The 14,548-nt window shown below is 44.6% G+C and overlaps 1 protein-coding gene across 1 annotated transcript in view; it reads right to left on the bottom strand.

Moving 5' to 3' along the window:
* BPNT2 (3'(2'), 5'-bisphosphate nucleotidase 2) overlaps nt 1-14,548 on the bottom strand; it is a 143,487-nt gene that overhangs the window by 8,130 nt on the left and 120,809 nt on the right. The window contains exon 3 of the mRNA XM_078687280.1: nt 742-837. Within this exon, the coding sequence (XP_078543406.1) occupies nt 742-837 (96 nt within the window). The remainder of the gene's footprint in view (nt 1-741; nt 838-14,548) is intronic.

The raw sequence follows: 14,548 nt of genomic DNA, 5'->3' as shown, positions 1-14,548 counted from the left end.
TTTGAAAGCTTGCTCAATCAGAACTACAATATGTGAAACCATAGGGTCTGCGACCCTTCAAAAATCAGAATCTCATTGTTTTTAACATGAAGCTTAAGAGAAGTTAATTTCATCTATGAGGGAACTGCCTTCAAGCAATCCTAGAATGTGTCCTTAAACCTAGAAATTACAGATATCAAATTAACACCCATAATGATAAATGTCATCAGATATTCGGTTATCCAACGTGCAGTGAAATATACTAACACACAGAAACAGACCAAATAGTACAGGAAAACATTTGAATGAACTGGCCAAAATGAATGTCTAGATTTAGACTGGTTACTACTTTTCTATGCTAACAATGACACATCACTTACTGAGACCACGCAATATGTTTAGCCTAGTTTAAAGAGGGGTTGATTGACCGAGGTTGCTGGGAAACTCAATTGATAAAAATGTGGAGTAGCTTTACCATTCCCTTTATTTCATCACCCCTTACACATCACTACAATTACTGTTTAAGTAACCACAACTGCCTCAGACTCAGAGGTGTAATAAAATGTCAGCTAAGAACTGAAACCTTTGATGAATAATAATATTTAAGTATGTTTATTCATGCTCTATTGCTAGATAATCGGATGTATCCTGGGTTCTAAATTTCAGTAACACGTTTTATGACATGAGGCAATTTTTATGGAACGTATCAATAAAATCTAATAGCATCATCCAATCAAACTTGCAGATCATCAAAAAACCCACCTGAATATGAAGAGAAGGGCTTGTGTACTACTCCAATTACAGGTTCGCCATTTACTGCCACACATACCATGGTAGTGACATATTTTCTTAGATTATCTGCAATAGATGTAAAAAAATTATATAAAAACCTTCAAATATAACATCAAAAAATGGAAGTATAATTTTATTGGGTAATTTCACTTTAGTTCTCAAACTGCTTTCAAAGAGCGGCATTTGAAGTAATACAAACCAATTTAAAAAAAAGATACAAACACATGCACCTCTATAATGTACATCAAATTTGGAAAGCGACTTCTATTACCTTCCCCGTCACTCATCATTCGCCACCCATAACCGCGCCTCCTTCCATGTCTTCCGTGTAATCTGCGTCTTTTCACTACCATTAAAATTTTTATTGCAGTGATGAAAATTCAAACATGGGGAGGCATATTTTTTTTCTGTGGTTTTTATTTATCCATGTAAATTCCTTAGCTTCATTATTTTCTGACTGGATGACCATAACATATTCAATTACCCGCAAGTCTAGAAAAAACTTTTTAATTTTAAGACACATTTTGTGTAAGGTGTAATCAATCAATTTCATTTATTTAGTTACCCGTTAAGCAGGTTTACTGTTCAATGTGGTTGTCTCATATCATTAGCAGATCTAATATACGCTTGTGACAAAATATGATTTCAAGTACCGACGCGGTCTAAATTCCTCACACACTGTATTGCGACCAATCTATCTCGCTTCTGCATCTCTTGCTATCTTTTTCCTCCTTAACAACTGCCTGCTGAGCTGGTGATGGCTCCGCACGAGGGAGCATCACAAATTTCCACTCTCTAAATTAGTCAGTGATTCGAAGAGGAAGACGGGTGAAACAAATGTCAAATTTTGTTATAAGTCCTACTACCACCCTTGTCAAAATATGGCTGATATTTCTACAGCATTAAAAGTGTGATTTTATTGGTTAGTAACTTTCAAGGCCACAAAGTCTTTTGTTCGGTGTAAGCATTAATGAAACCTTACAGTGTATTTTTATCCCAGAGTTCATATATTTTTACATTAGGATCAATATTCAATGTAATCCCATTTTTTTAAAGTCTTAAATAGAGCTCCTTTACTTAAGAGGCATTAGAGCTATTTACAATGAAGCAAGATATATAGTAACATAAACATAGCATTTCAAATGTTTTACTCATAAAAGGAAGATTAAAATACCTTTTAGGATTACATTTTCTCAGTACCTCTTGTTATGAATTCATGTTCATACTCTGAAAGATATTATTTTACATTTTCCTAATATATGGAAAAATGTCAAAATTCATTTGAAGTACGCCACCACTTGAAAGACAAATGATACTTGTGTAAAGTTGTAATAGGTGTGCAAAATTATTAGAAGAAATGTTGAAAACAAAATGTGTAAAGCTTTCATTTTTGCTTTTCCTCTCCGAGAATTTGATGGGGCCTTTTTTCTAAAAATAAAAAACGGAGGTTGAGTTTGGGTATTTTTTCATGGTTTATTAAACAAACATTGAGAAATTAACATGCCAATTTATCCTGGCCCCGGTATATGTTTTTGCCATTAAACATATCATCTAAATGAGCTCTTCTTATGGCGAGTTTAGGGCATCCTTGTCCAGCAGTATTAGTATGGACAGCTTAATTTTCATATTCATAAGAATCTCTTTTATATTCATGATTTTATAAGCTTCGAATTCATTTCTATAATGATACATGCAGCTCTTAAATTCTTACAAGTATTTTTCCAGGTTGTTACTTTTATTTGTGGCTCCAACTATATTTTACCAAGGAATTTCCTCCTCATAAAATTGAGTAATGACACTTGCTAAATCTTAAATGTAAGAAGTATCAGACAACGCAAATGTATTCAACATCAGAAACCATGTTCTCCCAAGTACACAGTTTCTTCATAGAATACTGGTTCTATGGAATTAAGATTTCGGCAGACGAGACATCGGTCATCGTTGTGACAGAGTAACCCGTTCGCCAGTATCTAAAACAGGCCCTTAAATAATCTGACCAACAATTAAAATGATGAGCACCTTCATCCAATCTATCTTCACATTCCAATGTCGGGGTGAATGATAATAAATAAAAGGAAAATGCTATTTACCAGTATGCATCTGTTCTTGGCATGTAGGACTGCTGACAATCATATCTTAGCATAGATCGCCGTCTAGTGTTGGGTCCGGATGTTTGCACCTTGTTGTCTTGGAAGAGTCTTCGAAGTATCACGAGATAGGTGACTCCTCCCCTGGACTACAGTGCGCATGGGCATCTTCTCCATCTTCAGATTGTTTTTCGCCATTGTGGCAAAGATGGAGCATAGAACAGTAAGAGATGACCATGTAAATGTATGTTAAGAAGCTAATCCTGCAGCTGTGACAGGCACCGGGGAGGAGGGTGGGCGATATGAATGTCAGCAACCCTGCATGCCAAGAACAGATGCATACTGGTAAGTAGCATTTTCCGTTCGAGGCATGTGGTCTGCTGAATTCATATCTTAGCATAGACTGTATAGCAGTTTCTCCTCTAGCGGTGGTTACCTGTACCACCTGTAGTAGTTTGAAAGAGAGTTTTAAGGACAGCCTGGCCTACAGCAGCTTGTTGCTTAGCTTGCATGTCAACACAGTAGTGTTTAGTGAAAGTGTGTATGGTAGACCATGTAGCTGCCCTACATATGTCTTCTAAGGGAATATTCACTAGGAAAGCCATGGATGCCCCCATTTTGCGCGATGAGTGTGCTCTTGGGGGAACTGTTAAAGTGCCCTTTGCTTTTTGATAGCATATTTGAATGCATTAACGATCCATCTGGCTATTCCTGTCTTGGAAATGGGATTACCCTTATGTTGTGGTGAAAAGTACACAAATAGTTGTTTTGTCTTTCTGAATGATTTTGGTCTGTCAACCTAATAGCAGAGCTCTCTTAACGTCTAGTGTGTGTAGAGCTCTTTCAGCTACTGATTGCGGGGTTGGAAAGAAAACTGGTAATTCTATGGACTGATTGATGTGAAAAGTGGAGATGACTTTTGGCATAAATTAAGGGTTTGTACGGAGTACTACCTTATTTTGATGTATTTGCATGAAAGGTTCCTGAATGGTTAGTGCCTGTAGTTCACTTACTCGCCTAAGGGAGGTAATAGCAATTAAAAAAGCCACCTTCCATGTTAAGAATTGTAGTTCACATGAATGAAGTGGTTCGAAGGGAGGTCCCATGAGTCTGGTAAGTACTATGTTTAGGTTCCAGACTGGAGAAGGTGGATGCTCTGGAGGGATTATTCTTTTAAGTCCTTCCATAAAAGCTTTGATAGGTGGTATTCTAAACAGGGAGACATGTTGTCTGTTTTGAAGATATGCTGCTATAGCAGCAAGGTGTAGCCTTATTGATGAATATGCTAGGTTACATCTTTGAAGATGTAGCTGGTAACACATTAGGTTTTGGATGGAGGCAACCAATGGATTGATTTGATTATTATTACAATAGATTACAAATCTTTTCCATTTAGCTGCGTAGCATGCTCTGGTAGTGGGACGTCTTGCTTCCTTGATAAAGTTCATGCAGTCGGGAGGCAAGTTAAGATATCCGAACTCTAAGAGCTCAGGAGCCAGATCGCTAGGTTCATCTGATTGGGATGTGGGTGCCTGATTTCTCCATGGTTCTGTGTTAGCAATTGTGGCGAAATGCGCAGCCTTTGGTGGGGGACTACAGAGAGTTTCAGGAGTGTCGTGTACCATGGTTGTCTTGCCCATATAGGAGCAACCAGGATCATTGTGAGTGACTGTTGCCTTAGTTTGCGTGCCACCAATGGAATCAGTGGGGTTGGTGGAAAAGCTTACGCAAATCTGCCTGACCAGTTCATCCATATTGCATTGCCTTGTGACAACGGGTGTGGGAACCTGGCGGCAAAGGACGGGCATTTTGTGTTTTCGTTTGTAGCAAACAGATCTATTTCTGGATGTCCCCACTTTTGGAAGAATGGTTGAAGAACTTGAGGGTGAATCTCCCATTGGTGTACTTGTTGACTGTGTCGGCTCAGTAGATCTGCTATCTGATTGTCTATTCCTGGGAGATGTTCTGCCAGGAGATAAATGTTTTGTGGAATCGCCCACTTCCATATGCGTTGTGCTAGGTGAGACAGCTGTAGAGTGTGTCCCTCCCTGTTTCTGGATGTAGTACATGGCTGTCATGTTGTCCGTACGGCTTAACACAGCCTTGTTGCACAAGTATTTCTGAAAGGCTTTCATTGCTAGAAATACTGCTAGTAACTCTAAGTGGTTCATATGTAGTGTCTTCTGTTTGACTGTCCAGAGACCTTGGACTGTGTATTGAAGGAGATGGGCTCCCCAATCTGTCAGTGATGCGTCCTCTGTTAAAACTACTTGTGGAACTGGCTCTTGGAACAGTCGCCCCTTGGAAAGGATTTGTGGGTTCCACTAATGCAGAGAGTTGTAAGTGCGACTGTCTACCAACACTAGGTCTTTTAATTGTCCTTGAGCCTGGTCCCACTGCCGTGCTAGGCATTCTTGTAAGGGATGCATGCGAAGGCGAGAATGAGGGACGATGAATATGCATGAGGCCATCATGCCTATAAGCTGCATGAACACTCAAGCTGGTAGAGAGTGTTGTATGTGAAATTTTTGAATGAGAGTCTGTATGTTGGCTATCTTGGCCGGATTTGGATATGCCTTCCCACTGAGGTATTTACTGTAGCTCCCAGATATTGTTGTATGTAGGAGGGTTGCAGATGTGATTTTGGGTACTTTATGGAAAACCCTAGACTGTGCAGTAGCTGGATTTTCTGTGAGGTATGGCTGGCACACTGAGCGTATGAGTTGGCTTTCTTGAGCCAATTGAGGACATGGATGTGTTGTCTTCTGAGGTGTGCTGCTACTACTGCTAGGCATTTTGTAAACACCCTTGGTGCTGTAGTTACCCCGAAGGGGAGAACTTTGAATTGGTAGTGTTGACCTTCGATTGTGAACCTGAGGTATTTCCTGTGAGCTGGATGTATAGGGATGTGAAAGTATGCATCCTTGAGGTCTAATGTAGCAAGGAAGTTGCCTTGCTGGAGCAGTGGGAGCAATTGTTGTAAAGTAATCATATGTAATTGCTCTGATAGTATGTATTGGTTCTGAGGTCTTAGGTCCAATATTGGTCTGAGTGATCTATCCTTTTTGGGGATGAGGAAGTATAGAGAATATACTCCTGTCCCTTGGTGTTGAAATGGGACTGGCTCTATGGCACCTTTTTGTAGCATGGAGAGTACTTCTTGTTGTAACAGCGTGATGTGTTCTTTGGACATTGGACGGTGTTTGGGCGGTATGTTGGGTGGAGTAGAAATGAGTTCCAGGCAGTAACCATACTGGATAATTTGTCTCACCCACCTGTCTGTAGTGATGGCGTTCCAGACTGGTAGGAATTGTGGTATTCGCCCTCCGACTGGTGTTAAATGGTCTGGAGGGAGTGTGAACAAGTCACTGTTTGGTGGTTGTGGAGGCTCTGGCGTTGTTACCACCACGTCCTCTGCCCTGGTATTGTTCCCTCTATAGGAGCCTCTATTAAAGGAGCTTTGTGTAGTACTTTTAAATGAGGAAGAGGCCTGGGAAGTGTTACCTCTGCCTGAGCCTCGAAAAGAGGAGCGACGAAAGGAGCTTCGAGACTGTTGGAATTGAAGTGCACCCATGGACTTAGCGGTGTCAGTATCTTTTTTCATCTTTTCTAAGATGGTATCCACTGCAGGTCCAAACAAGAAATCCTGATTAATGGGTTGATTAAGTATGGTAGACTGCACTTCATTTTTAAATCCAGAAATGCAGAGCCAGGCATGCCGGCGTAGAAACACGCTAGTGTTGACAGATCTAGCGAATGTATCCGCTACATCAACGGCGCATTTAATGGATGCATTGGTGATGAACTTCCCTTCCTGTATTAATGCATTTGCTTTTGCTTTATAGGGTTCTAGTAGGTGTTGTAATAACCCTTCCACTTCATCATAGTGTGCTCTGTCATAGCCTGCTAGGAGAGCTTGTGTATTGGCAATTCTCCATGTATTAGCCGCTTGAGAAGCTACTCTTTTGCCCGAGGCTTCTAAAATCTTTGACTCCTTGTCTGGAGGGGGGGCATCACCTGTTTGCGAGTTCGCATTTTTCCTGGCGTTAGAACCAACTAAAGAGTCAAGTGGGAGCTGAGCCCTGATATAGGAGGGGTCTGTAGGGGCTGGTTTTTATTTCTTTTCAATCCTAGGATTGAGTACGCGCGCTCTAGCGGGGTCTTTAAAGAGGTCTGATGTATGCTTTAGTGCTTCCTTTAACATAGGTAGTGTACGTACAGTCTTCTCTGATGTTGGGAAGGTGTTAAATAGGAAATCCTCCTCTATAGGGTCAGTGTGCATGTCTACGCCATGATACTGAGCTGCCCTGTCTACTAGCTGGTTAAAAGCGACAGTGTCGTCAGTAGGAGATGGCTTTGTGGGGTATGTGGAGGGATCAGGAATGGGTTGTGCATCATATGGGTCATCAGGGTCGTTTGATCGTCCCATGTGGTATCTTGGTTTCCTTGATCTTCAGGGTCTATAAAATCATGTTGAGGATCTTCACCCATGTCTTCTTCCTCATCATAATGTGGAGGTGTAGGAGAATATGGAACATAAGGCATGTCTGGAGTGAAAGGAGGAGGTGTAAAAGGTCTTGAAGGGGATGTCCCAAAGTCTTTTTTCTTAGGAGGAACAGGAGAAGGAGCTTCAGTGTCCAGTCATCTCTTGTTTTTACTGTAAACTGCTATATGTCCTGTTTCAGGTTCTATATACAGTCTTCTTTGGCCTGGGCTCACTGGATCAGGATGAAAAAGTTCTTCTTCTACTGTCTGTTTTGGCGCCGAGGTTTTTGGATCGGTGGCTTTCTTGCCCTTATGTTTCCGTGGAGCTGTATCCGGCTCGACGTCTTGTCAGCTCGACAGCTGTTGTTCGACTCGACAGACTTTTTTGGCCCAACTGTCTTTTTAGGCTCCATGTGCCTTTTCAGTTCGACAACTTTTTTCGAGTCGAGTGCCTTTTTCGGTTCGACGACCTTTTTCGGCTCTGTGGCATTCTTCGGTTCGAGGCCTTTCTTAGGGCAGATACCTTTTTTCGGGTCGATTACCTTTTTCGGGTCGACGCTCTTTTGCGGATCAACACTCTTTTTCGGGTCGACAGTCTTCGTTGTTCGACGACTGTTTTCGGGTCGATGGACTTTTTCGGGTCGACGACCTTTTTTGTGTCGACGCTCTTCTTCGGGTCGACAGCTTTTTTGGTGTCGGAGCCCGTTCTCGGCTCTGTGGCCTTTTTTGAATCGACAATCTTTTTGGGAAGTGTTTTACTTGGTACCGGTGTACCTGAAGGCTTAGGTATAGTCTTCGTAGCCAAGGTGGAAGGCGGGGCTTCTGAAGCTATGTTTCGGCCTCGGCTAAGGCTTCTGGACGATGCTTTGACCGGAGCCTTGGATGGAGGTGGAGGCAGGGTAGGGCTTTGGTACTCACGGTTTGCCCCGGTGGGATCTCGTCATCGGAGTCCGACTGGTCTTCTACGGTGACTAGCTTTAAGTTGGAGTCCTCTGCCTCTGGAACTTCACGTTCGTCCTCGATAATGTTTTTGGTTCTGGTGCCTGCTGCTGCATCTCTAGTCGAGCAGCTCTTCGGTTCCGGATAGTCTTCTTCGACCGGAACTGAGCACAAGCTGCGTAGTTTTCTTCGTTGTGCTCCGGAGATAGGCACCTGTTGCATGCTGTATGCTTGCCGCTATGTGGAAACTTGGACCGACTTTGTGGGCATTTTTTGAACGGGGTCCTTTCCATCGGCAGGAGACCAACGTGGCGTCGAAAAAGCCCAATGGCCCGCGTCAACGACCAGATGTAGATGGAAAGAGTTGTTGAGTCGAGGGATACCGAGCGGAAACAATACCGTCGAAAGTTGAAGGTTTTCGCCTTTGAATTTTTCAAAACTTCGGTCCCGAAGTTGGAGTTGTCAAAGTGCATTCGAACCCAATGGCGGAGAAAAACAATCTGAAGATTGAGAAGATGCCCATGCACACTGTAGTCCAGGGGAGGAGTCACCTATCTGGTGATACTTTGAAGACTCTTCCAAGACCATGAGGTGCAAACATCCGGACCCAACACTAGGCGGCGATCTATGCTAAGATATGAATTCAGCAGCCCACATGCCTCGAACATATTATTCTGAAAGAAATGTGCCAGTATTGGGCCAAGAATGTGTGCGCTTTTTTTTGCGGGGGTGGGGGTGTCCAAACTTTCTAAACCATCCCTTAGCCTTAGGTTGTCCAGTTTTGTCCAGAGACAATCAAGAGTTTTTTGTGGGTGGTTGCAAGGCAGATGTGCCTCCTGCCGTGTGCAGTTGGAAAGAGGTTGCCTTGTGATCAAACATGCCCTGGCACAGATGTGGTCTGATATAGGGCCTGCCTGGTGAGTTGACTGTTGGACAAGCTGTTGCAGCTCCAAAATGTCCAGAATATTATCAAAATGAATGTTTAAATCCCTCAAGAACACTTGAAACGCAGTCTCCAAAAATGTTGTTGATACTACCTCTTGAAGTGAGCTAATAATTTTCTTTACAGGACCTGGTGGTCTGTAAATTATTAAGAAGTTCACGGAGCATTTATATGTTAATGATATAAAAAGTGATTTTGCGGCTTGCACATGTGGTACAAACCAAAGCGAGCATGGAAATTTCCCTTTGCAGATCAAGGCTGATCGCACCAGCCAAAAAAAAAGTAATACTCCCACAGAATTACAGTTAAACACTAACCCCCACCTTCAACAGGATACTCCAAAAGGTGCTAATGTGCAAAAATGCTATTAAAACCATAACACATACAAATTCATACAGTTGAAACAATATAGACCAAAATATACAGTATTCCTAATGTAGAATGCTTGCACATGGCGTGAGGAGAAAAGAAAAACACAAGAGCATGCAGAATCAAATGGTTTACTGTGTTTTAAGGGAGGATATTGTATAACAGGCCTGTGAAAGGTTAGTGTAAAGCGCTATCACTATCAGGATTAGTGTGCTGATTTTGGAAGTGTAGGTGTTTAGATCAGGTAGTAAATAAGGCAGTAAATAAGAAGGCTCAAACGACCTGCTTTTCTGCTTCTTCATGGTGGGCATCAGTTCTCTCTTGTCAATCTTCAGGGAAAGAGCAAGTCTGTCCTGTTGTCGCAGAAGATGCACCAGATACATCCGTCTTAAGTGGAAAAGGATTTGTACTCATCGATTGGTTAGATGAAGATCATGGGAGTTATTCCGGTTCTTGGTGAGCATTATGGATTTTGAGTTCACAGTGGGGTCATTCGTTCTGCCTGAAGAAAAAGGGTGGAAGGTGGTGTCTGTAGATTGAGGATGAATTTTGATTTGTGTACAATGGGCTAGAAGGATGTCCTCACTAACTACATTGTGATCATCATGTGATGTGGTATAGGGAAATGGTACTCAAGTTGAGAGTATTGTACAAAGAGGGAGGTGGGGAGGTTTTAGGAAGCAGTAAATAATAAATGATAGGTGACTGGCAAAATTTGAAACCATGGTGAGGAGGCAGTAGTTCTGCCTTCCAGGATCAAGGATATGTGAAAATGGTTAATGGGTGGTTAGAGAACAATTTGTGAGGCCTACAAGAGTCCGAGTTGGAGGGCAGAAGGAGCGCAAATTAAAGATCAAGTTGTTCAAGGTTGTTGTCCTCATCAAACCCTTGCCTTTATTAAAGAGGAAAATAACCAGATTGGCACTGCAGAGCAAAGGGAAGGAAATGATCAATCAATCAGGGTTTTTTAAAGCGCAGCTACTCACCCGTGAAGCTCTTTAAGCCCTGTGGTGTTTTAGATTAGTGAAAGATATTAAGATTATTCCAGAGGATTTTGGTCGAAAGGGGACTATTCAAAGAGGAGGTATGTTTCAAGGATGTTATTGTTTGTGCTGTGACATTTGTCTGCATTAAGGGCCATATGTAAAAACGCATTTTCCCATAGACACAGAATGGGTAAAACCCTTTGATACATCTGGCCCAAATTATTTTAGGGCGACTGCCTCAAACTTAATGTTTGAGGTTTTTGTCTGCTGTTTTGGAGAGTTTAGTAAGATATATCATTTTGCACGAGTTAGTGGCTCCTTTCCAAAGGTTGTTGGATGGGGAAAAGAGAGTGGATGTGGTCATTTGAGGGTGAGGTGGGGGAGAAAGCAGATTTAATTACATTAATACCGAAGGTGAGACGCTACACAAATAAGCAAGAATTGGCCTACAGCATTCCACAAGCCCTAAATCGACCCACAGACTCGTATGGAAGAAGATATTGCCTGAAACTTCAAAGGTGACCTTTCGAAAGTCAGTTTATTATCTGTCCAAAAAACAAGTACCATGGCAGTGGTAAATGGAAAAACTAGCTTCTCCAGAACTAGCAGACATATTAATTTCACAAACATACCAGTTGTGGTCCGGCCTGTCTGTTTAATCCCCAATAAATAGTATAGGAATGTTTCCTATATTAAAGTATATGTCCACTCTGTTTAATAAGTAATTGGGGGTAAGATTTATTCGGTTTAAACAACTGTGTGTTTCAAATTTAAAAAAAGGAGAAGGTGGAACTTGCACCTCTTGAATTTGTCTTTATTGAAAGATACTTAAGACACATATGGATATAAACGTATAGATTCTCAAACATACATTGATACATCACAACACAGCTGCTGTCATTTCCTATTAAAAACATACTTCTATAACGAAGTAAAACAAAACAAATTTGGAAGCTATTGTTAGAAATTAGGTTGTTGGTTAACAGTGGTGTAAGCCCCGGTCTAGCAGCAACCACAATCAGGGTAAGGGCAGGCAAGCCCTAAATTAACTTGTGCTCACCTGGGCGCTTGGCACAGATCAGCCACGCTTAACTTTAGAGGCAGTGTGTAAAGTATATGTGAAACATTTCAAATAGAAAACAAGCATTTGCAATGCAATAGGTCTCGTATTTATACGAGTTTGAGCTATTGACATTGTAAATGACAATGCCTTTTATATATGTTTTAAAAACGAAAACAAAAATATAAGGCATTGTCATTTTGCAATGTCAATAGCTCAAACTTGCGTAAATGCGAGACCTTTGCATTGCAAATGCTTGTTAAATAATCGGGATGAATGTTAATGCTGATGACTCCCATTAAACGCAGTGATAGGACAGCTGATTAGATTTGCCTGACACCGTTATCACCTTAAAAAATGCTTGTTTCAAACGCAGCAGGTGTAAAACGTTACAGAAACCACTATTTTTATTGAAAGTTTATATTTTTTTAAATGAACACTAACTTCATCATCTATGTATGCTCGTCCTGCGGTGCCCATATTCACGCCCGTTATATAACGTTTGAATATTAATTTTTATATATTTCCTGTTATGTGAAAGGCAGGCAATGTTTGTACTCAGAATATAGTCTAACGTAGCGCTTTTAGGCGAGAAAAAGATGGGAGTTTTTAAGAACAGTTTTTATGTGAGGTAGTAACTGAGGTCTGACAGCAAAGAGGTGCTTGTGACGGAAGCATGGTGGGGCCTGGTCCTCCTCCAGTGACCTCTCCTGGTGAGGTGACTCTTCTTGGGCTAGTCTGTCAGCCCGTGGGCAGTGCGGAGCAGAGTTTATGCGTGCTCGCGCACACACACACAAACAAACATAGGTCAGTTTGACACGCTCTGCACCAGCTACCCCTTATCCCGCCACTGTTACGGGAACAGCTCATGAGTTCCTGTCACACACTGGGCTGTCTAGGCGCTCTATGAAGCCACGGGGAGGGGGACCAGACACAAACACGCGCACAGGCGCCACATTAGCATCTCGACCAGCAAAGTCTAAACCTACTCCATTTCATGCATTGTCTGGACAGGAGCACATGAGATGCGCCACACATAAGCGCTCACACACTCACAAATCAAAGACGTCATGTTGGCGACCGCCCTCTCCCTCCTGCAGCCTCCACTCCGGCCAGAAATAGTCACCTGATTCTTCCATTGTTTCACCTTAATTGCAGTGGATGGAGGGTGCCACGGGGGGAGCTCCGGTGGTCGGAGGGTGCCACGGGGGAGCTCAGGTGGCCAGAGGGTGCACGTGGGAGCTCGGCTGGTCGGAGGATGCCACGGAGGAGCTCCAGTGGTCAGAGGGTGCCACAGGTGAGCCCCAGTGGTCAGAGGGTTCCACAGGTGAGCCCCAGTGGTCAGAGGGTTCCACAGGTGAGCCCCAGTGGTCAGAGGGTGCCACGGGGAGCACTGGTGGTCGGAAGGTGCCACGGGGGAGCTTCAGTGGATGGAGGGTGCCAAGGGGGGGCTCCTGTTGTCAGGGAGTGCCACGGCGGAGCTCTGGTGGTCGGAGGGTGCCACAGAGCAGCTACGGAGGTTGGAGGGTGCCAAGGAGGAGCTCCGGTTGTCAGGGAGTGCCACGGCAGAGCTCCGGTGGTCAGAGGGTGCCACGGAGGAGCTTCAGTGGTCAGAGGGTGCCACAGGTGAGCCCCAGTGGTCAGAAGGTGCCACAGGTGAGCCCCAGTAGCTTCAGTGGATGGAGGGTGCCAAGGGGGGGGCTCCTGTTGTCAGGGAGTGCCACGGCGGAGCTCTGGTGGTCGGAGGGTGCCACAGAGCAGCTACGGAGGTTGGAGGGTGCCAAGGAGGGGCTCCGGTTGTCAGGGAGTGCCACGGCAGAGCTCCGGTGGTCAGAGGGTGCCACGGAGGAGCTTCAGTGGTCAGAGGGTGCCACAGGTGAGCCCCAGTGGTCAGAAGGTGCCACAGGTGAGCTCCAGTGGTCAGAAGGTGCCACAGGTGAGCTCCAGTGGTCAGAAGGTGCCACAGGTGAGCCCCAGTGGTCAGAAGGTGCCACAGGGAGCTCTGGTGGTCGGAGGGTGCCATGGGGGAGCTTCGGTGGATGGAAGGTACCACGGACGAGCTCCGGTGGTGAGGGTTCCACGGAGAGCTCTAGCAGTCGGAGGGTGCCATGAGGGAGCTCCGGTGGTTGAAGGGTGCTAATGTGGGGCTTCGCAGGTTGGAGGGTGCCAAGGGGGAGCTCCTGCGGTTGGAGGGTGCCAAAGGGGAGCTCTGGTAGTTGGAGGGCGCCAAGGGGGAGCTCCGGTTGTCGGGGAGTGCCACAGAAGAGCTCCGGTGGTTGGAGGGTGCCACGGGGGAGTTCAGGTGATCAGAGGGTGCCACATGAGAGCTCTGGCAGTCGGAGGGTCCCATGAGGGAGCTCTGATGGTTGGAGGATGCCAAGTGGGAGCTCCGGTGGTTGGAGGGTGCCACGAGGGAGCCCTGGTGGTTCGGAGGGTTCCAGGGGGTTTGCATGGTGGTCGGAGGGAGCCACGAGGGAGCTCAGGTGGTTGGAGGGTGCCAAGGGCGAGCTCAGGTGGTTGGAGGGTGCCAAGGGGTGCTCCGGTGGTTGGAGGGTGCCACGATGGAGCTCAGGTGGTCAGAGGGTGCCAGAGGTGGTCCGGTGGTTGGAGGGTACCACAGGGGAACTCATGTGGTTGGAGAGTGCCAAGGAGGAGCTCTGGTGGTCAGAGGGTGCCACGGGGGAGTGCTGGTGGTTGCCTGGAAGGAGCGCACCCTCACATGCCAGTGCAGAAGGCTGGGACCAGAGTACGAAGTCATCTCTGTCAGAAAGGGGGGTTCTAGTGAAGAGGGCCTAGTGGGTGGAAGTGTAGATTTGTCGCGGTCGGTGTTTCTTTGCCACAAATCAATCATGCTCACACCACAGCAGCTGCTTCTAAAGGATGACACACACTGCTTTACGGCCCACAA

Source organism: Lissotriton helveticus, chromosome 4_1 (assembly GCF_964261635.1).
Source record: "Lissotriton helveticus chromosome 4_1, aLisHel1.1, whole genome shotgun sequence".
NCBI classification, from domain to species: Eukaryota; Metazoa; Chordata; class Amphibia; order Caudata; family Salamandridae; genus Lissotriton; species Lissotriton helveticus.
Note: the sequence above shows the minus strand (reverse complement) of the source record. Positions and strands in the feature narration are given on the sequence as shown.